Genomic DNA, 25,039 nt, shown 5'->3' on the forward strand with positions numbered 1-25,039 from the left:
TTTTAATTTCTGGCGTTTAAATTCTAATTTTTCTTAAAAATACTTCCTAAGACATATTCTTGATGGACAACCTAACATGTAATGTGATGACTGAACCCACCAGCTCTGTGAGTGATCCTTCCTGACTAAAGCATGCAAACAAGTTCTGAATCAGATATCTGTGGGAGGTGGGAGTTCCAGCAGCACTTCTCTATTGCCCAAATGGGTACAATGTAGTTTGTATCTTACTTGGGTAATGACAACTTACTCTCTCACTCCTGTCTCCTTCCCTTATCTCCCCAGACTGAGCAAATGAAATTAAACAACATAATTCTCAAGAATCTTAAAGTGCAGTAAGGAAATCTAAAACCTTTGTAAAACAAACAGTTGGAAAGCTTTAAAAAAACAGAACAAATACAACCAAACAAATAAAAAAATAACCAAAAAATTCCTGAACTTCTGCCACTATTCTTTTTTTCCCAGTTTCAACTCTTAAGAGATTTCTTTGGGATTAATTCTCACCTAACACTGGTTTGAATTAGTTGTCGCAGTAATGGTGTTTAACCAGTGTTCTTGGGACAGCCTCATCCTCGTTGGTTCAATCACCAGTTTTATGGCATAGGGATGTTATGGAGTGTAAGCATTAAGGTTTTTCCAGTTCCTTAAGATGTCCATTAGATGCTATTACTTGATAGCACAGTGCAGCTGGCTGACTCCAGATGACTCTTACCTTTCAGATGGCTTGGTTGACTGCCTGGACCCAGATTGCTGCCTCCAGTCTACTTGTCAAAATAGCCTGCTGTGCCGTGGTTCACGTGATCCCCTTGACATCATACAACAGAGCCATTCAGGTTCCCCAGCTGTGAAGTCATTCTACGATCGGATCAAGCTTTTAGTGGGGAAGGACAGCACTCACATCATCCCAGGAGAAAATCCCTTCAACAGCAGGTAGCAGCTATAAAATATGATGCTGTGTCTGTGCAGTTGCATTGTTTGGAAAAATTCCTCCCAGACACTTTATTCATATTTAAACATGAGATGTTGCTTTCAGATGCTTCATGTGTTTGCATCTGACGCATCATTCCCACTGAGGGCACGGTCTTGCAATTTGTGGTGTGACCTTTATTTTATAGCACTGAGTTTTATTAGCATTTTAACATATTGGAAACCCCTAGAAAAAGATTCCTTCCACTAGGCAGGAGCTTCTGAGTTTAATATTTTATGAAGCCTGCAATCTAGAACAAGGGAAAATGTAAACTAGTTTCCAATTAGAGATTGCATTTTATTTACTGCCCTTAACACAAGTTTCAATAATGGAATAACATTTCAAATTATTCTAAAGATACATTAACTTAGGGGGGATTTGATTATGTATTCCGTATATAAATCTGTTTTACTTGCATCATCAATGCATCTCACTAGGTTTTCATTTTATTCTTTGTTTTCTTTTCCTGTGTTTGTTCTTATTATTAATTGTATGTTTATAATGATTGTAAAAGCCAGCACATCATTAATTGATGTTTGATGCCATTGTATGCTTCAAGAAAAGGGGTGTTACTATTTGTCAATATTATTTAAATATATCTCCATGGAAAGATGCTAAGAAGTTGATGAATATGTTAATTATGTTCATATTGCCAAGGTTAAAACTGGAGAAATAACTTCATTTGAGATAGTGCCCAAAATATTGGACTTCATTACAGGAAACTCTTTTTTCAGTCAGGATTTCATTATAGGCTCACTGGGTGAGGCAGAGCAAGCCACTAAATATTTGTCTGTAAAATGAGGATCATAACATTTCTGGATGCACCAGGCAGGTCCCCATTGTATGTTCAAATGATTTCCATATTCTGTCAGAAAATCCCTGTTGGATCCTACTTTATGTAATATAGACTTTATTCTATTCTATAAAATACTCCATGCACACATGGAGTTTGGCAAAATAATAGGAAATTGTTAAATTGCTCTGGTTTCATCTAATTTGTTGTGATTTTTTTTTTTTTCTCATCAGCTCTGTAAAAATAAGATGAGGGAATTGCTGCAATATTTTGCAGTGTTACATGAGAAAGAAAGCAAGGCGAGAGTGAAGCTTACTCATTCATGGGCTGAGCAATTGTTCAAAAAGGAATCCAGGCTACAGCATAAAAGACATCCAGTCCATAGGCTGGTTGGTGCCTGCTGCTCTCTATGTGTTATGATCACCAAAATTTCCTGGAGTTAAGAGGAGCAGGCAGTTTCCTGTGCCATACTGTATGTAATGAGTGCTTGAGCCGCTGTCTCATTAAGCCACCCAGAATGAAAATGAGTATTCCCTGTATCTGTATTGCGCTATCATCTAGAATGTTTAGTTGTGTTGCTAACATGATCCAGCGCTTCATTCCTACAGCTTGAAGTATTGTACAAAAGCAGGTGATTATCCTTCCAGATTTCTAGAGGAGTATCGTGACATGCGGATGTTCTTATGCCACCCAAGAAATACTAGAAACTGTATTAGAAATAATCAAGCTGTGTAGGCATGGGTAGAGGTTGGAGTCTTCTAAACAGTATGAATTAGAGCCCTAGACTAAATGGGTGCTGGGGACTTCAATCCTGAGGCTCTTTGAAAAAATCTCATTCTAAATTTTAGCTTTATGTTAAGTATCTTTTCTAGGGTTGCTGGTGGCAGGAGTTTTAGTTCTGTTTTATTCATCTGAAGTGTGTCGTGTGTTTTAACACATCTTTGCAAATGGCATATTAATGACATTTTTAAATTGGCCTTAACCTCTAAGTCGTGAAGGTGCTTTTGAGAAATCTACAGCTCAGCTGTTATTTTTGGTACCAATTTTAGGCAAATCTAATACAAAGTGTCAAACTGAAGGTTTTAAAACTAAGATTTTTGACTTTGTAAAAGTGCCACAGGGTTAGATTCCAAGTTTCACATTTATTGAAGCTGCCACAGTCTCAAGAATAGCTAACAGGACAGATAATGCCTTCTCTCTTTTCTTAGCTCAACCTCTCATTCAAACCGGGACAAAATAGTGGTTATGATTTTTTCCAGTACTAGCATAAGAAAAAGAAAGTTATTTCCTACTCTGCTAAAGCAGTAAATAACAAAATGCGTTGATTGCAAGAATCACCTATTTTGTCAATTTTAAAGATATTTGAAAGATTGCAAAATGAAAGTTGTCCTCTCTGTGACTATCAGTCAACATAGTACTTCTTATAAATCCAGATTTAAGCTACAAATTTTCATCTCTATTGTGTCCCATATGTTGGTGTTTTAGAAATGAAAAGTATTAGCCACAATGTTCTTATTCAAATTATTTCCTGAAGTATTAAAACTGAAGGTAGAAAAAATTAAGTCATGAACATTATTAGTTTTCTTCTACCATATGATGATTTCTTCCTTTATCTGCTTTCTGTACTGTTCCCCTATAGAAGCTTGAGTGACTATCTTCCTACAGCTATTTCTGTATGTTTGTAACACAAAATAATTCCAGCAAGAACAATAATGCCATCTTGGGCAGCTTCCATTAAATTCCATATTCTGTTATGAAATGTTGATTTTGCAATTAGAATTTGACCTGAAGGGTCAAGTAATGATTGAAAGTTCTGAAACCAAAGTAACAGAAATGGTTAATTTTCATTAATTTCTTTTATGTAATATTGAAGAACATATTATACCTTGTTTGGAATAAAAATGGAAGGAAGTAGTGGTTGAATTGGCAGTTAATACAGTTAGAAATTTACATCAAGTACCTTGAACATCTCAGAGTTAATAGAAAAGACCTGAAAACAATCCCTGATATTCATAGAATCATAGAATAGTTAGGGTTGGAAAGGACCTTAAGATCATTAAGTTCCAACCCCCTGACATGGGCAGGGACACCTCACACTAAACCACGTCACCCAAGGCCTCGTCCAACCTGGCCTTGAACACTGCCAGGGATGGAGCATTCACAACCTCCCTGGGCAACCCATTCCAGTGCCTCACTACCCTTACAGTAAAGAATTTCCTCCTTAGATCCAATCTAAACTTCCCCTGTTTAAGTTTTAATCCATTACCCCTTGTCCTATCACTACAGTCCCTAATGAAGAGTCCCTCCCCAGCATCCCTATAGGCCCCCTTCAGATACTGGAAGGCTGCTCTGAGGTCTCCACGCAGCCTTCTCTTCTCCAGGCTGAACAGCCCCAACTTTCTCAGCCTGTCTTCATACAGGAGGTGCTCCAGTCCCTGATCATCCTCATGGCCCTCCCCTGGACTTGTTCCAACAGTTCCATGTCCTTTTTATGTTGAGGACACCAGAACTGCACACAATGCTCCAGGTGAGGTCTCACAAGAGCAGAGTAGAGGGGCAGGATCACCTCTTTGGACCTGCTGGTCACGCTCCTTTTGATGCAGCCCAGGATACGGTTGGTTTCTGGGCTGCAAGCGCACACTGAAGCCGGCTCATGTTCATTTTCTCATCAACCAACACCCCCAAGTCCTTCTCTGCAGGGCTGCTCTGAATCTCTTCTCTGCCCAACCTGTAGCTGTGCCTGGGATTGCTCCCACCCAGGTGTAGGACCTTGCACTTGGCATGTTTAAACTAGTGCAAATAGATGTGCTCTGATGCCATCTGCTTAGAGCCATGCCGGAATTGAACTGCATTGTGCCAGGTTTCAGGCAAGCAGCTCAGTTTGATCCCCATGTCCTGCAGCTCAGATTGGGTGTCAGGATGCTGGGTATCAGGATGCTGGGTGTCAGGGTGCTATGCCTGTTGGTGTGCATGGAGCTGCAAAGACTTAGGGGCAGCTCCAGTCCCTCCAGCACAGTCTGTTCAAAAATGGGGCTTTTCTGCCTCATTTTTGATCCTATAGATTATGGATTACAGCAGGATTTAACTCTCTCCCTGTTTCCCCAGATTGCTTTCTCCTTTTTTCATGTTTTCCATATAGAAAAGGAAACCATCTAGAGGAGACGTACATCTACAAGGATGTCTTTTCCATCTCCCTTTGACCATGCAGCTTTCCCCACTCACCAATCTGCTTCTCCCAGGGTACAGGGAATGTGGAAGGGAAATGAGCTGGGGCATGGAGACTCCTCTCCAGCTGGGAGAGGAGAGGGGCAGGAACAGACTGGCCATGCAGGAGAGCAGTGCAGCAGGGAGCAGTGGGACTTGCTGTTTCCAGTGCTCGGAGGCTGAGGAGGCAACCAGGTGGGCAGCAGCGATTTCTGCCCACTGTTCTTAGATGCAGCAGAGTACTCTCAAAAGAGAACAGACTGACTGTGGCTCACATGTGAATGACCCCTCTTCTTCTCCATTAGGTTAAGCAAAGCTGCTTAACCTGTTGGCTAAGAAAACTCTGGCCTTAAAGTCCTTTCACCTGCTGACAAAGTTGAAAAGTAAAGGTTGCAGATCAGGACCAAATGCAGTGTACAAACATCAGTCACACCCTAAGATGAAGGAATATGAACCTCGGTTTGGAAAACTGGTTGTATAAAAGAGGTATGACATTACACTGTATTCGCCTAGTGTATGAGGCATCCACAGACACTCTGTTGTACCCAGGGAGGTTTTTGAGAAGTGCCCAAGTATTGTTTCAGTGGGACTTCAAGGTCACAGTTCTGACATTGCTGAATATGAGACAGCTTTCTACTCTGCAAAGCCTCCTTAGACAGTGAAACAAAGCCTTGTTAGACAAGGCACCAACTCCCATTCTGTATACACAGACCTCACTGCATAGGTCAGCAGTATAAATATAAGTATATAGATGACACTGGGCCAACATCTTCAGTATCTTCTAAAAATCTTCGGATTTAGAGTAAATGAGGCACAAATGTTCCACTACTCAGTTTATAAGCCACGTAACTTTCGTAACTAACTTTAATACCTTTAATTATCTTTCTTCTTCAGTCTCGTGTCTCTCATAAGAGGCCAAGTGGTGACTACAGATGGAACGCCTCTAGTTGGGGTCAACGTGTCATTTGTCAAGTATCCAAAGTATGGCTATACCATCACTCGTCAGGATGGCACGTGAGTTTGCTTGCTTCATTGTGTCTCTATTTCAGATAGTGTCTTTGCTGATTAACAGATGGTATGATCTAATGGAACCATGTGGTACCATGCATCGCATTCCTCCCAGGGCAAAGAACTATTAAGTAAACACAAAAGTAATTTTTCACATGGCACTTTGAATGCTAACTGCGAGTAGATATGCAAGGGCTGACTTCTGATAATGACGTCTTAGCAGGCACACTCCTTTCCAATAAATTGCTTTGTATCCATGAAAACATTTGTGGACTACAGTAATATCCAGCTGAGACCAGAAATACTGCATTTTAAAATGCAAGGCAGGCAAACCCTGCTAGGGAAAAAAAAGTATCATTATAGAAGAGTATATTTTGTTAAGAGTTCCCTTCTGACTCTCTTCCCTTTTGAAGATCCACTATCTTTTGAGCTTCTTCAGGGTAGAATGTAATCAAAAGATTCTAATTGAATATATTTAGACAATTTCCTGCTGTGCAAAAAAGTGCTTTTTCCCCCTTGTATCAGCTGATTTGAAATGCACACAAATTCAGATAAACACAAATCAGAGTGTCGGGGTTTATCTAGTTTCCTGGCTATGGTAACTAAACCAGTTTCTCTGTGACACGTGCATTGTAAACATTTGCCATTTTATCTTCATCTTGCATGCAAACAATTGAATTGAAATAATTGAGTCAAATGAACTATAGGGAGTGTTTAATTTCCATATTTCCCAGAATATTATTCTGTTATAATAAAAGCATACTGTGCTTGACTTCAGTGGTTTCATGCTACAGTAAATGCTGAACTGAACTGTATTTAAATCTGAATAGGTTATATAAATCATGGAGTCATTTGTCATGTTGCCATGAAACGACTGATATCTACTTCTGTTGTCAGAACAACCTGGAAGTATTTTACTCAGGCCAGATTTCAAAATGCCTGCGCAGCTACATATTACTGCTCTGGTTATGTAGGGGTGGGTGTAAATACCTCATCTCTCTGAAAACTGAGATCAATTGTCCTGGGCACAGGAATTGTTACCTGATTTGTAGAATACAAACAGCAAAGCTTTTCATTACTATTCTCTTAATGCCACATGTCCCGTTCTGTACTTAATGGACAGCATCTCTTAGAAAAGGGCTAATTCAGTGCCCAGTGCCATATGAACTTGGCTTCTCTGCTGATTCTATAAATAAAGGTGACTTGTGGTAATAAATGGGGTGATTTGTTTGTTGGGTATTTTTTATATATTTAATGTAGAGTTTATAATACATAGGGACAAGGGTTGTCCAGGTAACTTCAAATCATTGCTTGTTTTGGCTGGATTTCAGTTGTTCAGTGGCCAGAGGTTCACATGCCATTACTGGTCATTTGAAGCATAATACTGAAAAAATGCGGTTGTGGTTTAAGCCCAGCCACCAGCTCAGCCCCATGCAGCCACCCTGGTGGGACAGGGGAGAGAATCAGAAGGGTAAAAGCAAGAAAACTCATGGATTGAGATAAGAACAGTTTAATAATTGAAATAAAATCTAATAATAACAGTAACATAATAGTGCTAATAATTGTAATGAAAGGAAAATAACAAAATAAAAAGAGATAACTAAAACCCAAGTGATGCAAGTGCAAAGCAGCTGCCGACCCCACGCCGATCGATGCCCAGGCAGTGGCCTGGCCAAGCCTTCCCTGCAGTTTATCTGCTGAGCAGGATGTCCTATGGCACAGGACATCCCTTGGGTCAGCTGTCCCAGCTGTGTCCCCTCCATGCGCCCTCGGCATCCTTGCTGGCAGGTCACTACAAGAAGCTGAAGAGTCCTTCTTAGTGTAAGCAGTGCTCAGCAACAACTAAAACATCCCCTTATGATCAACTTGTCCTAAAGCAAAAACACAGCACTATACCAGCCACTAGGGATAAAACAAACTCTATCCCAGCCAAAGCCAGGACATAAACCTATTGCTGTAGGTATACTGATATACCTATTTCATTAGCCAGGAAATCTGTTACTGGAATTACTCAGTCTTGTCACTTCTAAAGCCCACATTTTTCTAGGTTTGACTTGGTGGCAAATGGTGGAGCATCCCTAACCTTGCACTTTGAACGGGCTCCATTTATGAGTCAGGAAAGGACAGTATGGTTGCCATGGAATAGCTTCTATGCCATGGACACGCTTGCCATGAAGACAGAGGAGAACTCCATTCCCAGCTGTGATCTAAGTGGTTTTGTCCGTCCTGACCCACTCATCATTTCATCACCACTTTCAACTTTCTTCAGTGATGCTCCAGGCCGGAATCCCATTGTACCAGAAACCCAGGTAAGAACAGTGTGAGTGAAAAGAATGTGGAAATCAGTGGTGAGGTGCTAGTACTGAACTGAGCACTTGCTGCAGAGGCACCATTTTTCCCCTGGAATTGTGAGCTGCTTTCATTTTGACAGATACCGGGTTTTCCAATGAGGTCTGCAGGAGATTTCCTAAGTTTATGTCACCCAGACACGTTTATCTTTGACTACCATGCACCTTCTCATTATCAAACAATATATCAGGTGCATCTCTGTATTTCAGTTGACAGCTTAGGTGTTTCAAGAGAATTATGTAAAGTGTGTGGTGCTAACTACAGGCTGTTTAGGGCAAAGGAAAACTCTACCAATGCTATCGTTTCACTACTTTAGTTAGTCTTTACTTTATGCTGTTAGTGAAAGCTGCTGCTTCCTGTGACTATTTCTTATGTTCCCCTTAAATACAACTTGCAGTAAAAGTACTTGTACTTATTTGCGCTTGTGCCAGCACTGGGCTCTTAGAAAGTGTACACAGATACCAAAGAGTTACTTCTCCAGAAATGTCAGTTGAGGACAGCAATTCCCAATATCAGAAAGCTGTAAGTCCATAAGAATAGGCAAGGGGACATTATTAAAAAAAATAACAAAGCGCTAATGTGAAATGTTTGATCTCTTTCCTGTTCAGGTTCTTCATGAAGAAATTGAGATCCCTGGCTCTAGCATAAAGCTCAGCTACCTGAGTTCCCGTACTGCTGGATACAAATCCTTACTTAAGATCACCATGACTCAGTCACTTGTGCCACTGAATCTAATCAAAGTTCATTTGATGGTAGCAGTAGAAGGGCATTTGTTTCAAAAATCATTTCAGGCGTCTCCCAACTTGGCATATACATTTATCTGGGACAAAACAGACGCGTATGGTCAGAAGGTTTATGGGTTGTCAGATGCTGTAGGTAAGTCAGCATATACAAGCTCCAAAACTTTTCAAGTAAGACCTGTAATTCTCAGTAAGAAAACTGCAGAGATTTCTTATGGGGAAGCAAATACAGCAAAGACATTTCTTGTCTTCCTGACACAATCTATCTTTGTATTATGTTTCTTTTACACATTAAAGATCACATTCAGAGGGTCTAAACTCCATCAACATGCCTGTGTTTCCTGATCGGTAGCTGACTTACAAGGTTTAAGCCAGACATGGGAAAAACTGGCCACAGGAACTTAGGTGAAACCTAGTCCATCACTACGTGTTTATTTTCTTTCAGTTAACAAATGAACATCCTGCTGGGCTGTCTGGCATTCTTCAGTGCATTTGGGTTTTTATGCATGCTGTTATTATAGCCTCTTGTGGTGCAATACATTTGAAATGAAAACGGTCCTTTTCTAGTGCTGCTCAGTCTTGTAATTCTATAGCTGGCTTTAGTTCACTTGGTTCTAGTGGGGGGGGGAGGGAGAGTGATCATCATATTTTAAGTTTTCATTTTCATATCAGAACCCTTTTGATACAGCAGTGCTAAAAAGAGGCATCAGAGCTGTGCCAGTGTGAAAAGAAAAACCGATTTCAAACTCTGATTTCTTTTCTATATTTTCTAAAATCGTCTTTGCTGTAGCTTTTCTTACATTGTTGCATAGGATATTGCTTTCCTGAGTAATGCTTGCAGTGCCTATGTGCTTAAAAGCACCCAAACTTTTCACTGCTCCTTGGTATATGGTCTGTAAGGTGAACGCACTAAATAAATCCTGTGAACACATGGCAAATGAAGACTTTGATCTCATCTGTGATCTGATAGAATAATTTTATGATATTTTAAACCCCGTATTTCTCACTCTCACCAAACTCTCACTTCTCACCGCCAGCTATTCAAAGAGAAGTGATCAGATCCCTGCAGAGTACATATGAATGAAGTTTCAAATTTGTGTCTAGTCAAAGATCTGAATTTAATATTGTAGAATAAAAGAGAGGAATATAATCACTCCATCTTGAGGGGCTGGGGAGCTGGAATGCTGAATGATTTGAATGTGCTCTGGACATTTAATTCAGTGTTTGTTCAGCAAGTATATTAGTTTTTATTTTATTTCAGTTTCTGTGGGGTTTGAATATGAGACTTGCCCCAGTCTCATTTTATGGGAGAAGAGGACAGCACTGCTGCAAGGCTTTGAACTAGATCCTTCAAATTTAGGAGGATGGTCTTTGGATAAACATCATGTACTTAATGTCAAGAGTGGTGAGTTAGTTAATTCCGTGTTTTCTGTGCTGTATGGAGTTTTGTGAACCCTTTTTATTTGCTTTATATTTACACTTGAAAAAGCAATTTCTCCAGTGGTTTTGTTCCACCTTTGGCTCAGGAAAGCATGCACACGTTTCAGTTGTCAGAAAGTTTTTGTAGACTTTCAACAAATGTTTTACTGTTCTGCACAGCAAGTCCTTTATCCTCTATTCTATTGTTCATGTATTCCCTCGTAATGTCCTTCTGTCTTCCTTCCCTGTTTTTCTGATAACAACCATACCCATTCTGGTTCCATTTGACCTTTTTCCCTCTAATCTGAGATGGGGCTTACAGGGAGTACGAGTCTGTGATGAGATACTGAGTCTCATTTGTCCTTCTCCTTTGTCACCTGTTTGGTTTTTCCTCCCTTTTCTTTGTCTTTACATATCCTAAGCTGAATGTTCCTGGTCTTCATATTTTACTTGAAATACCTTAGGGAGCTGAATGCTTAGCATGCATTTCATTTGATCCTGTGAAGTGTTTTCTACAGCCTTCCTGCTGATCCCAGCATTAACCAATTGCAAAGGATATTGTTACTCAAGTAACCTAAAGTAGTATTCAGAATAGGCATAAAGTAGTATTCAGAATAGGCAAGATTTTGCACACACTTCAGGTGTTGTGCAGCAGTCAGATGCTGTAGAGATGATAATCATTTGGATAGTACATGATATTCACTGTTGTCACCAGCAGGGTCCCAGTTACATTAGCATCATACAACTGCATACAACTGCCTCTGGCAGCACAACTTCAGAATGAAGTTGCAGAGAGTGAAACTTGTTACAATTGCTTACAACCCCACATCACACAACTAAATTGACGAGACTTTGAGGCACGCAACAGAAGAAATCCAAAGAACGGTGATTTCAGAATGCCAGGTTAATGTAGAAAACATTAAAGCATCTTATTCCCTCAGTGACATGGTTTTGTGGTGGGCTTGGCAGTCCTGGGTTGGACTTGATGATCTTAAAGGTCTTTTCCAACCTGGTTTATGCTATGATGCTATGATTTCCAAGAGAACCGGAGGCTAAAATTTTTTGGTTAGGTTTCTACAGTCTTTGATGGCATGGAAAATGGTCACTGCAGAGGATCCACTCTCCTCTGGGAGCAGGGGACTGCTTTTTGAACTAATATTTTGAGAAGAAAACCCATCTTTAAGCGCTTCTTCCAGCCTACTAAAGATCCTTACCACTAGCTTCCCTTGTTGATCCTTAGCAGCCCTTCCAGGAGTTTCATCTTTCTCCTCTCTTTCCATTTGCTGTGCTTTCATTTTCTTCCGTGCCTCCATTTCTCACTTCTCATTTGCCATGAAAAAAGTGTGAAAGAGTGAGAAGTGGAAAGGGAACAGTAAGGTTGGCATGAAATTCCAGACAGAATGTAACAAAGGAAAGTGGAGTGAGAGAATCCAGGGACACAAATAAGGAACACATCCACTGTTTGCCTTCTCACTTCCCAGTTAATAAAACAATCTAAACCATTGTGACAGGCCAGAGAATTGTATGGCAGTGTTTTCTTTCATAATGAATACCAAAGGACTGTGGGTTTATGTCTGGGGCTGTGGTTGTGTACATGTGTGGGTTTTAGCATCTTCATTAAACCTTTATTTTTACTATCAGAAACCCCTTCCACTCTTTTTGCACCATTGAAGAAGCAAATGCTGCAGTCATTTCAGTGTACAGTCCTTAACAGCAGCTATTGAAAACAGAACTACCTGAAGTCCCCTGCAGTGAATGACAGTAATAACCACTTCTTCTCCTCTTTGTTATTAGGTATATTGCACAAAGGCAATGGAGAAAATCAGTTTCTAACTCAGCAGCCAGCTGTGATAACCAGCATTATGGGGAATGGGCGCCGAAGAAGCATATCCTGTCCCAGCTGCAATGGTCTAGCAGAAGGAAATAAGCTTTTGGCCCCTGTAGCACTGGCAGTGGGTATTGATGGAAGTCTCTTTGTTGGAGATTTTAACTATATTCGGCGTATCTTCCCATCCAGGAATGTTACTAGTATATTGGAGCTGAGGTAAGGTGTTAACCTTATTGCTTCATTTCTGTAGCCTGTGCTCAAACCAGCCTTTGCCATTACTTTTTATAATTTTGTAAAACATTGTCACTTTCAACCTATTTAAATTCCAGTGGAGAAATGGGGCACAGAAATGCATAGTTCAAAGTCTGTAGTTTATCAGAGCAATAACTATAGAGAAGTTAGAGGAAAGGACAAACAGGCTTGTACAAAAAGAACAAACCATGTTCTTCTTTCTTGTTGGTGATCGTTTGATAACAATCTCCCCTCAGTACTATGCATCATTTAGTTTTGTTTGAAAACTGCAGAAATGACTGCCCTTAGGTATTGAGCCACAGAGATAAGCAAATTCAAACAGATTTACAAGGTTAGCAGGAAGGTTTTCTTGTCAATGGTTTTGACAGCCACTTTCCCACTGCTTTCCCATGCTTGTGAGTCTATTTCTGTACATTGCCTAGTGCAGTTAAGATTGACATACAGAGTCACTTTCATCATCAGAACTCCTTTTAAGATTGAACCTCTGTCCCCCCATCCTGCGCCCCCTCCCCAGCATTCAGATTTGGTCACTTAATAGGGAAGGCATGAGCATAGAGTGTACCACTTCACCCATTTCTGTTCCATCTCCTTTCTTCATTCTTACAGGAGAGGCAAGAGCTACTGCTTCAAACTGTAACTCATGTAACTGGACCTTATAGTTACAGCACTATTGAGTATTTGCAGAAAAATGAGAAAAAAATAGCTTATACTGGCTGTTTCCTGATACTTCTGCAGCCCACTCAGGCAATACAGTTAATTCTCTTGTAAATTGGATACAGCTGCAAAGTCCATAGAGTAAATTTAGGTCATTAGCCTTTTTCTAATGATATGGCCATAACCAGTTCCTCTCTTCCACTGTACTTTTAGTTTTTAATTAGTGGGAGAAAGTGCAAAATGATTGGACAGTGAGAGAATAGGAGGCCTAGCTCTATTCTACACCTCTCTTCCATTCATGTCATTCTGTTGATGTCACTATTGTGAATTCTGATTTTATACAACAAAAGAGTTCCAATTCAGGCCAATTCTACCCTGAAATCACTCTCTGACACCTACCTCATATACCATCAGGCTGCCTCATTAGATTTGAAACTCCAAAAAGTCATAGATCATGGCGTGCTTTCTGCTGGCAGCTCAGTATAAACCACAGGAGGGAGCTGGTATGGATGTGCGACCAGTTATAAATATTTATTTCAACGTACACTGTAGCTGTGCATTATAAGGTATATAATGCTGATTTTTTTTGTTTCTAATTTGTTCAGTTCATTTTAGCTTTCCAGTAAATAGGATCACAGCTTTATAGGTGAAGAGAAACAGTTTCAAATTTGGATAATTAATGTAAGGCTTTTACATGCACCTCACTTGCTAATATCAGCCAGAGAGTTTCCCAGGCCACCTGATACTTGGAAATGTTGTCTCCAAGTTTACAACAAACAGTAAAGTGTTTGTTGGGCTTTTCAAGAACTTGGGCTTTTCAGCATGTGTGAGGGAAAATCAGAACATCTGTAAAGAAACAGAAGATGGACTTCTTAATCCGCTTTTGTCCACTTTCTCTCTACTTTTAGGAAGGTCTGCTTTCCATAGCATAATTTCTTTAGCTTCTGTTGCAGCTATTAGTAATGAACAATAAAGCCATTGCGTTTTGAGTGCTATTGGACAGCTGCAAATAGCTTGACACACAGATTTTTAGCATTTGCAGTGGTATCTTTTGTCCCCTGATCCTCTAAAGGGAATTAAGGTCCCTTCCAGCAAACATCATCTATAGCAGCAGTCATGATTCAGAAGTAAACTTAAAATCTATATAAGTTACATGCGTAAGAGGTTGACAATTTGAGCTAAATAAGTAAGAATGAGACCAGTCTTCAGCTAGTATCAAGTAGCTTGAATAACGTTGCAAATAATATGTTCATAAGTATTAAATACCAAATACATCACTATTTAGATTTCCCAACGGGTGTACCAAATACATCACTATTTAGATTTCCCAACGGGTGTAATTTTGGTTTTACATAAGCCAGTATAAATCTTGAGTAACTTTGTAAGTCAGAACATCCCAGTGTGCGTATTTGCTTCGCACTGTCGTTTATGAAGATGCCTGCTCTGAGTAGCTAATAGGAATTTTGACTCAGGAGTGTTGCATGTCATGCTTCACGCTGGTATTGCAAGTTTGGAGCTGTGCATTGAGTGCTGCAGCTCGGGAGTTTTCATGCACCTCTTTGTTTCATTCCTTGGATGTTCCTAAATGGAAATGACTTAAACACAGTGAAACACTGTGGTGTGGGGAATGTATTAATTTACTTCCGGGAAGTAAAAGACACTTTTCCTTTGACTTCGTGTCTAGATGGTACAGATCCTTTAATGCTATTTATCGCCCATTGTACAGTATCTTACTGCTCACTTAGAAGGGTTGGTTTTTTTTACCCTCAGGTTTGCTTGATAGGCTTAAATAGATACCGAGTAGCATCCAAACTTGCTTTAAGCAATTATTCTAGGGACTGGGAGGAGAGGAAAGTATATTCTGTAGCAGAAATTTGTTTAGAAGTAGCCTGTTGGAAAACTATTTTGATTAAAGAGGTTGCCTCCAACTGGCAGGTGATGGCAGGTGATATCCTGAGCCCAGTGCTTCTCCCTCCCCCATTCTGTATTCAGAAAACTGCCAGTTTTTCTAGCTCCTAGCCCACAGGATACTCATATTTCCATGTGAGGAACTCTTTCAGGGGTCTAGAAAGTGTCCTGTAAAATATACGGGGGGTGGAGGTTGGGGGCAGAGAACCAGCTTGCAACTCTATCACTCCCAGTCGCTTTTCATCCGTAACCCAAGCAAAGGCTAGTGCTGAAAAGAGATATCTTCTCCTGTGTCCTTTTGTAAAATAAAACAAATACTATGTTTGCTTTACCATCTATTCTTCAGCTAACTGTTTGTTCTTTTTTCTTCTGTTCCCTTTCTATAAAGAAATAAAGAGTTTAAACATAGGTAAGACACGAGCTCTTTCCCATATAATTTGATATGGTTTGTTTGCTTCATTGTGTTTGCTTTTTGTGTTGTGCTTCTTGTGTAATGTTATGTTCTTCATGTACCATATATAGAAACATTTTTATGTGGTAATTGTGTGTTATGAATATGATAAGCGTTAGCAATTATGAAATGCAGTCAAAAAGCAACCAAATAAGTTCTGACAGTAATTAGAAATTTCTAGTAGAATGCCAGTATAATGAACCCCAAGATAACTTCTCTATAAGCACTTCTCCCTGCTGTCTGTAATTGGTCTAAATGGTTGAGGCAAACTACCAGAGCATTTTTACAAATGCCAGAAAGGTTCACAAAAGCACTAATGACTGCAGATAGGTCAAAAACTCATTTTCTGGTCATTAATGATTTTCTGAACCCTCTGTCCTTTCTCATAATTTAGTTTCTATTTTCTTTCATCAAATACATTTAACAGTCAGTCAACCTGTGGGGCTGGTTGTATGCAACCACTAGATGCAGTTGCTGTAAGATGCAGGAAGGAGGCAGAACCTGCCTGGACATTAGGAGAGGAGATTTTCATTGTCTCACCTGAGCACTAGGGCTTCTGATGGCAGCAGCATAGGAAACGCTTGTTCATCTTCCGGGACAGGGAGGATGTTCACCCTGGAGACTATCAAAGGCAAGAACAAGAAAGTATTCCATAGTGTCCTGTGCATCACCCTTTTAAAACCATATTTTCCATTTCTGTGACACAATTAGATACAAAGGATGGCCCAGATTAAACAGTATAATTTCCCCTTTACAATATATTTTGGTATAGCAAGTATACATTTTCACTAAATTTTCCTCTCTGGATGAATTAATTCATAATTTGCTGATGGTTTTTGGTGATGCTGAGGCTCCTCGTTTGCACTAACTCAGCTTAGTTATTTTTTTTTTTTAGATGCTTAGGGATTTGCTCTGGGCACTTCTCTTTTTGGTTGGATTGAAAGAAAAGCTGTCGTTAGGTTGTGAATTTGATGCACATTTGAGAAGAAAAGGGAGGACAAGCTGATCCTGCCTGTACCACATGCTGTCAAGCACTGGGCTCCCTCCCGGAACAGAGCAAGGCTGCCCAGTGGTATCTGCTGTAGTCACTGTGGAGGGCAAGAGGCAGAGCCATTATTGGCAGAAACCTCTGAGCAATACTGAAGGTTATGGGAAATCTTTTAAAACCAGGTACCTTCATTGGCTTCCTGTAATCTGAATAAAAGATTCCAGTGGCACGGAGAGAAGAGAGGCAGAGGTCTGTGGTTGCTCAGATGCTGGTTTGATAAATGTTTACTTCTCATTTAAAATGTATTGCTCTTTGAGGTAATAATCTCCCAGTTTCTTTGGGGACATGGTGAGTGCACGTCACCTTCCGCCAGTTGTTTTCTGCTAAAGTCCCTCAAATATTTTATGTGGAGAGTCATAGAATCCCAGAGTGGTTTGTGTTGGAAGGGACCTTAAGATCATTCAGTTCCAACCCCCTGCCACAGGCAGGGACACCTTCCACTCGACCAGGTTGCCCCAAGCCAGGGATGAAGCATTCTGCCGCTATCTGTTCCCTTACCGAGCCCAGGAAAGAGCAAAGGGGTATGCAGCAGATCTGCAGCTCCAGAGAGTTGCTCCCTGGTCTGGACTGACTCCCTGAGGGAGGTTCCAGGGGAGAAGGCAGGGTGAGCTCCACAGACACACCAATGACTGAAAGAGGAGAGGGACGTAACCCAGTGTTCTGCCATCGCTCTTTACCCTGACTTACACCTTACCCCATCCTGGTAGTAGCGGGCCATGCCTGAGGCTAGCTGTGGGCACAGGGAAGCAGGGCATGCTCACTCAGGAAGGCAGCACAGGCTGGCAAAATCATGTCTGAAGAGAAGAGACGCTTCCAGTGTGGCTCATGTCAGGAGCAGCGCGGCTCCTGCAGGCACTGCTGGCACAGCTCCCACCTATGGGACCGGCAGCGGTGTCTGCACCTAGTTCATACCTGCCCCGGGACTCCCCACCCAGCCAGGGTGGGTGCCTGTGTTTCAGCAGGGCCAGGCAAAGGGCACTCAGGGCCAGAGCCCAGAGCCTGCAGGTACAGCTGTCCCTTCTTGGCTCATCTGCTGCTGTTGCAAAGCCTCAAGCTGAGCTTGGGTGCATTTGTGAAGTGCTGCACAACACCAGTGTCCTAGCAGGGTTTGTTCAGTGTAAGGAGAGAGCATGTTGAAGAAGAATTTCTGTTCAAGGACCAATGTGCAGGTGTTTGAATGGCACAGGTACTTGAGAGACTGCAGAAACCTTGTGAGTGGAAAGAAATATCTTGTTAGGTGACAAAGAAGACTGAGCTTTGTTTGGGAGGGAGAAGAAGGATATAGTAAGGGCCTAGTGAAGAGGTGCAGTCTGCTGCTGAAGATAAGCAGAGGAACTTGGGGAATAAAGAGATTGTGCTCTAATCGCAAGCATGTCACTAGTCTCCCTGCATAACTTTGTCTACACCACTTAACCTCTCTGTGCCTCAGTTTCCTCCTCTGTAAAATGGGTGTAATACCCATCTTTTTCAAGTACTTTGAGATCCATGCATGAAATGAACCTGCCAAGTATTTTTTTGTTTGTTGTATTTTTTCATCTCTAATTTCTACACTCCTAGACTTCAGCAGATGGTACTACCTCTGCCAACTGAATGCTGGTCAAACCAAACTCCTTCCTCCTTCCTACAGCTTTACAGCTGTTACTGACCTAAAATCATGCCATGCCAAAGACTGGCATAGAGGAAAATAACTGTAGAAACTGATATTGCTGGACCTCCTCATTCCTCCTGATCTGGTCATGACCACATGAAAGCAGTTTTCTTTGTGGTGCTGATAAATCCATCTGCCAAAAGTGGCCTTATGATATTTCCAGCCAGTGTGACCTTGAAATGGCTTATGTCCGTCGTAACTTACCTCTGTGTATCCTCACTCTTGGAGATGGGCACTTTTGCCACATGAAGCTAGGAGTGTGGATATTTGGAGGCAAATATCTCTGGTTACTGGTAAGTAACCTTCATTTTTTTTTTCTTCTTGTCTTCATTTGTCTTCTATGCTTTGAAACCGCCATTGATCTTATTTACACTCATCCATAGGCTCCAAAGGCTGCAAAATTCACATCATGCTTAAAATCCAACTAAATTGAGTTAAACTAGCCAGGCAAGACTGAAAATATTTCTGCACTGCAGTTGTGTGTGTGTGAATGTACATATATGGCAAAGATTGACATTTCTCAATTTGCAGAAGATTTGCTAAAGTAGTTCCAAAACGTGACGAACTGTCAAAACCCCATATATTTCAGAAGAGAAGTAGGTTTCCATATGAGCGCCCATTCTAATCACAAACTGAGGACCAGTTTTTCAATAACAGAAGGTTTGGAGTTAAAGTCAGACACTTGGGGTCTCTGGTTTGAGCTATATAATCAACTTCATCTGCCGTAAATGAGATTCTTGATAAGAATGAATGAGAACAAATTTGCTTTAGGAATAAATTTGTTATGCCTCTGCCTCCTATTTATACAAGACCTCACAAATCTTGTGGCATAATATAAGTGACTCAGAAGCTGATTTTATGATCTTGCTCCCATGACTTCTGCTTTCAAGAGAAGTTAAACAAGGTGGCTGGGAGGAGGGCAGCAGGTAGAGGTAAGCTAAAGAGAATTCACCTGGAGCAGACCAAAAGGACAGAAGAGATCAAGAGGCAAGTCTGCTGTGCAGCTTTGGCTTATTGGGCTCTGCTGTGCAAGGTTTGGTGTAGGAGGATAAATGAGATTTGAAACGGCAATTCTTTAGCAACACTGACCAGGCTCTAATCACATTAGAGCTGCAGATGGTAATCCCTCAGACCCCACCTCGGTGTGAAGGTGTCAGACTTTCTTTCCAGATCTCTCTGTGCCTGATGAGTATCCAAGTTCTGAAGCCTGTGAAGTTTCTAGACTGCTCAGCTCTTTCTGTTCTATGCTTTCTTTTTCTCTAAAGCAACAATCCTGCTCATAAATACTATCTGGCCGTGGACCCTGTTTCAGGCTCACTGTATGTATCGGACACCAACAGTCGACGGATATACAGAGTCAAGTCCCTCTCTGGCATGAAAGACCTAGCTGGTAACTCTGAAGTGGTGGCAGGGACAGGAGAGCAATGCCTGCCCTTTGACGAAGCCAGATGTGGGGATGGAGGGAAGGCAGTGGACGCAACCCTCATGAGCCCTCGAGGTAAAGTAGGAAAAGAAGCTGGAGAAAATGACTGCGTGAGGCTGGGCTGGGTGTGGAAATAATTATCTGGCAATTAAATCACTCCTTGCTCAGTAGTTTTTATTCTGGGCTTTAATTACAGTGGATTGGCAAGTGTTCATGCTTTGTTTAGTTAAAGCAAACTTTATTACCCCAACAGTGAACACTGCGAAAGGAGAACAGAACACAAATTAGCAGGGTACCGCTCACTCCAAGAAGCAAGCATGTAAACTGGGGAACAAATCACTGCTTGAGATAGTCTTTGGGGAGAAAAACTGCCTGCTACGGCTTTTCATCTGAGTTTCTAGCCTGTGCATTCCCTTTTTCTTCAGAGGCAGAGAAAAAATAAAAGGATTTTTGCCCTTTCCAGTTTCTAATTTTTGAGAGAATGTTTTCAAGATGACAGAGATTTGGGGATTTGTTGCTAGGATTTTTTTCTTCCCATTGTTTCATGTTCATTGTAAGGATGAATTGATCAGGTGTACTGCCAGGTGCTACAAACTTCTTTGGGTTTTATTTCAATGGTTGAAAATAGATGATTGTAAAAGCAAATAAGAATGAAAGGTCCTATTTCTTTGTAGAGGTAATAGTTTCAGTTAATACATACAGAGCGTATTAACAGGACAGAGCTGTTTCCATGTTTGAAGGTAAGCCTCTATGTAGAAGTTGAGAAGATAAAGCTGTACCTGCTCTCACTGCCCAACAGGATGAGCACTGCAACCATTTGAAGACAGAATTTTTAGATCAATATTTTATTTTCAGCCCACAAAACGGACAAGGCAGCGCACCAAATCAAAGCAGGAAAGGCAAGAGAGAAAAAGCTTGCCCTCCTTACCACAGGCAGCAGCATCCTTCTGTTCCTCCAAGGGAGCACCTTTCATTCTGTGCCTTTCCTTTCTAAGGACTCCCAGTGTGACAGCCATTGAACCTTTCCTTTTTTCCTAGGCTGGAAACCCCTGTGTCTTCATCTGGAAACACCAGATATTCTTCCCATATTCCTTGCTGCAACAGGTCAAAGAATTAAAAAACAATCCTGAAAGACTGTAGTGTCCTCTTCATTTTTCTAAATCTTAAAGAAATTTAAAAAGATTTCTAAAAATTCCCAGATCCTTCAGATGAAGAAGCAACACCTCAAATTTCTGAGATTAAAACTGAGGGTTTGTTGGCTTTCATAGGGTTCACACAGTGCATCATACAGAGTTTGAATTTAGAAGGAAGAGGTTACATTCCACTGGCTCTTTGACATGTTGTGGGGATTCCTGTGGTTTGGTTTTCTTTAAAGCCCCAAGGGAGCAACCTGCTTGATGCCATTTATTCACCAGAACTACAGGTACTTGGAGGGATCCAGGACCTGTGCTCAGGTTGGAAAGGAGGAAAGAACAGGGGAAGCAAACAACTGTCACCATTTTGTAAAGCTGCCAACAAGATGAAGCCTGCCTTGAAGCCAGGAGCCTCACTGATGCCTGGTTTTTATATTTCAGGAATTGCAGTGGATAAATATGGTCTCATGTATTTTGTTGATGCCACTATGATTAGAAAAGTGGATCAGAATGGAATTATATCAACCCTGCTGGGCTCCAATGACCTAACTGCTGTTCGACCACTCAGCTGTGATTCCAGCATGGATGTCTCCCAGGTATCTTAGTGCATTTATTTTCTTCTCTGCCTTAGAAGAGATGGGCATCTATTTTGGATGACTGCCTGGCCACTTAAGAAATACATTATGCAGCACAAGATGGTAGTATTTTTGATTCATTACTGAAATGAGTGAACCATCCTTTTACTGTGGCTAACACAGGTTATTTATGCAACTGTAGTGAGATAAGGTTGAGATAATGGGAGTTATTGTCTTAATTGCCTGTTTTTCTGTAATTATTGTAGAGCTTCCACAATGTAGCATTCATTCTTTGCACAGAAACACAATTAGCCAAAGTTACCACTGCACGTAGCTTTAATATTGCTGAAAAACAAAAGCATTGTTTGAAATAGTTGCCGTTCATGACTTGGTTTCATGATTACGCTGATAAACCCCTCACTAATTTGCTGTTGTTACACATGGAATTTTAAACACTAGAAGTGTACTTTTCAGTTATGAGTTTTACAGTAATAATTTGTGCAACTCATAGGTACGGCTGGAGTGGCCTACTGATCTCGCTGTCAATCCCATGGACAACTCACTTTATGTCTTAGAGAACAATGTTATTTTACGGATCACAGAAAATCATCAAGTTAGCATTATTGCTGGACGCCCCATGCACTGCCAGGTTCCTGGTATAGACTACTCTCTTAGCAAACTGGCTATTCACTCTGCACTTGAATCAGCCAGTGCCATTGCCATCTCACACACAGGAGTTCTTTACATCAGTGAGACAGACGAAAAAAAAATTAATCGGCTACGCCAGGTAACTACCAATGGAGAAATATGCCTTCTTGCAGGGGCAGCTTCAGACTGTGATTGCAAAAATGATGTCAACTGTAATTGCTATTCTGGGGATGATGGGTATGCCACTGATGCCATCTTAAATTCACCATCTTCCTTAGCTGTGGCCCCAGATGGTACCATCTACATAGCTGATCTTGGAAACATCCGCATTAGGGCTGTCAGTAAAAACAGGCCCATTCTTAATTCTTTTAACCAATATGAAGCTGCATCTCCAGGAGAACAGGAGCTGTATGTCTTCAATGCTGATGGGATTCACCAGTACACTCTCAGCCTTGTTACCGGGGAGTACTTGTACAATTTCACCTATAGCAGCGATAACGATGTCACGGAGGTGATGGACAACAATGGCAACTCCCTGAAGGTCCGTCGGGATGCCAGTGGGATGCCCCGCCATTTACTGATGCCGGATAATCAGATTGTCACGCTGGCTGTTGGCACTAATGGTGGACTCAAGCTAGTCTCAACACAGACCCTGGAGCTCGGATTAATGACATATAACGGAAACAGTGGTCTCTTAGCAACGAAGAGTGATGAAACAGGATGGACAACATTTTATGAGTAAGAATGTTTTTGGCTCTATTAAGCGTACATTTATTTTTCAAATGGTAGCGAGTAGGCCCTGAACTGACCCTACAGAAATCTGTTGTAGGCTTTTCACTGATGCTGAATAAGGCCATGATGACTCAATCTAGTTTGATGCTGAAAATGATTAAGTGGCTTCTTGATTTCATCAGTTTTTGTCAGGTCCCTTGGGTGGGTACCAGACCTGCAGTATGAGGCTTGTGGGGACTCTCACCCACTTCCAGCACAAAGGACTGTGTGCCACCTTCAGAAACCCATGTTTGATTTACGAGACTGGGCCCCTGCTCTTAGTCATTATCAAGGCTGTAGATAACTGGCACTCAGACCAGCCCCCAGCAACCCACAGCTCCTACTGCTCCTAGGAACCCTAATGCTGCAGGTTCTTTTGGAGCTCAAGCTAGATACCTGCTGTTCAGACTCATATATTACTCGTGGTTGTTAAAATGTTGATTAACTTCAGTGATTGTTCATTCTTGAGGCAAGCGCGGAGATTAGATCCCCAGCTAGCTGCCAGAACCCCAGTGTAACTTTGTAGATAGCCTGGAAGCACACTGGTGTTGGTGACCATATGGATTAGAAAACAGAACTTCCTCTTTAAATGCAATTCATCAGAGATCAAGTTCAAGAGTATATTAAAAATCTAGAAAAAACAGTCACATTTATTAATAGTTACCCTGTTCTTACTAGTCCTATTGCCGTGTATTGATCAAAACAACTTTAAAAATAGAAACAAAACCATATATTGAAAATATATATATAATCTTTAAGTACATCGAGTCCGATGCCATAGTTAATTAACCATTGCTAAATACCATTGCTCAAATTAGTGGGTAGAAAGCATGAATAGGGCTTTATATTTAATTTTAAATTGGAAGCTCATTTTTAAGGCTACAGACCAGCACTGACGCACACGTAGTTTAGTTTACTAATGGATTCATCTTTTTTTAGAGGAAACGTAAGTAATGCAGGAATAAAAAGAACCTCAGAATGTATCTAAATCAGCGCGGTACATCAGTGTTGTGTCCAGCGCGTTTTGTTCCCGTAGAAAGGAAAGCAGTGCCCTCTCGTGGTCCCCTCCTGATGCGGCCCTGGAATTTCAAGCACTGATTTTTCCGTCGCTGAGTAGATACGTGGAGGGTTTTTCTCCTTAATATTGTGTATAGAGTATTTCTTTACCACACCTCAATTAGAAAAATAACCCAGAAATGTGAACACAGAAAGGATTTAGCTGCTGATTGCAAGATCAGGAAAAACCTCTCTGTACTGGACCATGGAAAAATCTCACATCATTGCTGATGAGATGTTGATGCCCTTCTAGGTGGGATTTTTGTTGTTGCTTTTTCTTCAGTAGCTAGGCCAAGTGTCAGATCAGAAGTCACATAGACTAGCTATTTCTCAAAATACCAGTAATTAATTGTAGCAAAGGAAATGGCAGTGTATCTTCAAACTCTATCTGAAAACAATGAAACATTAAAAAACACCATCAGAAGGTTACAAGTTACCAAACTGGTGTAACTGGTGGCTGAGAATTACACGAAGTACTAAGCTAGCATGATTTATTAGAAGAATTGTGCTCTGATCGCTAAGGAAGTGTAGAAGGTGGGTGCTTTGATGTCTTACTGAAGTACAGCTGAAAATATAATTTAATGTGTTTATAGTGCTGACATGTTGACTAGATTCTTTTCCAAGATCAAGTAAGAAAAGATGTTTGACCCTTGCCTAGGTCAGAGAAAGTTAAGCACCATACTTGGGTCTAAGGGATACACCTGAGGTACTGCCTTAGGTGATGACTGGCATTGATGTGGCAGTGGAAATAACTTCCTTTCTGCCAGATTTGTACATATATTCTCATAAGCATAGAGCCCATAGATGAGAGGATAGTAGAATCCTTTGTGCATTAAAAGAAGAAAAGACATAATATGCCATTCATGAACCTGTTAAAAGTAGATATGTATCTCTGTATGTGAATGGAAAACCCTATGCAAGGACAAGAAGTTAGCTATATGCACTGGAGATACTCATTACAGAAAAACAGAGGCATGTCCTTCAGGCTGATCCTAAGCAGCTGACTTAGAGTAATTCTGTCATATGTCATATGTCATGTACCCCCACAGTTGAGGGGTTTATTAATAAAATTATGAGAATTATTTAAATCAAATTAAAAAATCTAAATAGTCACAGTCCACAGCCACTTAATTCTGGTTTCTGTTTTTTCATCAAAGTAGCTCCAAG

General features: G+C 40.9%; 1 protein-coding gene across 6 annotated transcripts in view; it reads left to right on the plus strand.

Moving 5' to 3' along the window:
• Positions 1-25,039, plus strand: part of TENM2 (teneurin transmembrane protein 2) — a 681,089-nt gene that overhangs the window by 636,725 nt on the left and 19,325 nt on the right. For all 6 annotated transcript variants that reach the window (XM_061456391.1, XM_061456390.1, XM_061456392.1 and 3 more), the window contains 10 exons: positions 717-927; positions 5,856-5,975; positions 8,017-8,278; positions 8,927-9,194; positions 10,320-10,463; positions 12,272-12,521; positions 15,508-15,528; positions 19,532-19,764; positions 21,264-21,418; positions 21,909-22,783. In XM_061456391.1, the coding sequence (XP_061312375.1) occupies positions 717-927; positions 5,856-5,975; positions 8,017-8,278; positions 8,927-9,194; positions 10,320-10,463; positions 12,272-12,521; positions 15,508-15,528; positions 19,532-19,764; positions 21,264-21,418; positions 21,909-22,783 (2,539 nt within the window). The remainder of the gene's footprint in view (positions 1-716; positions 928-5,855; positions 5,976-8,016; positions 8,279-8,926; positions 9,195-10,319; positions 10,464-12,271; positions 12,522-15,507; positions 15,529-19,531; positions 19,765-21,263; positions 21,419-21,908; positions 22,784-25,039) is intronic.

This window comes from Pezoporus flaviventris, unplaced genomic scaffold (genome assembly GCF_033815535.1).
Source record: "Pezoporus flaviventris isolate CSIRO_AGI_PZ_B2104156 unplaced genomic scaffold, CSIRO_AGI_Pfla_v1 ptg000023l, whole genome shotgun sequence".
Taxonomy (NCBI): domain Eukaryota; kingdom Metazoa; phylum Chordata; class Aves; order Psittaciformes; family Psittacidae; genus Pezoporus; species Pezoporus flaviventris.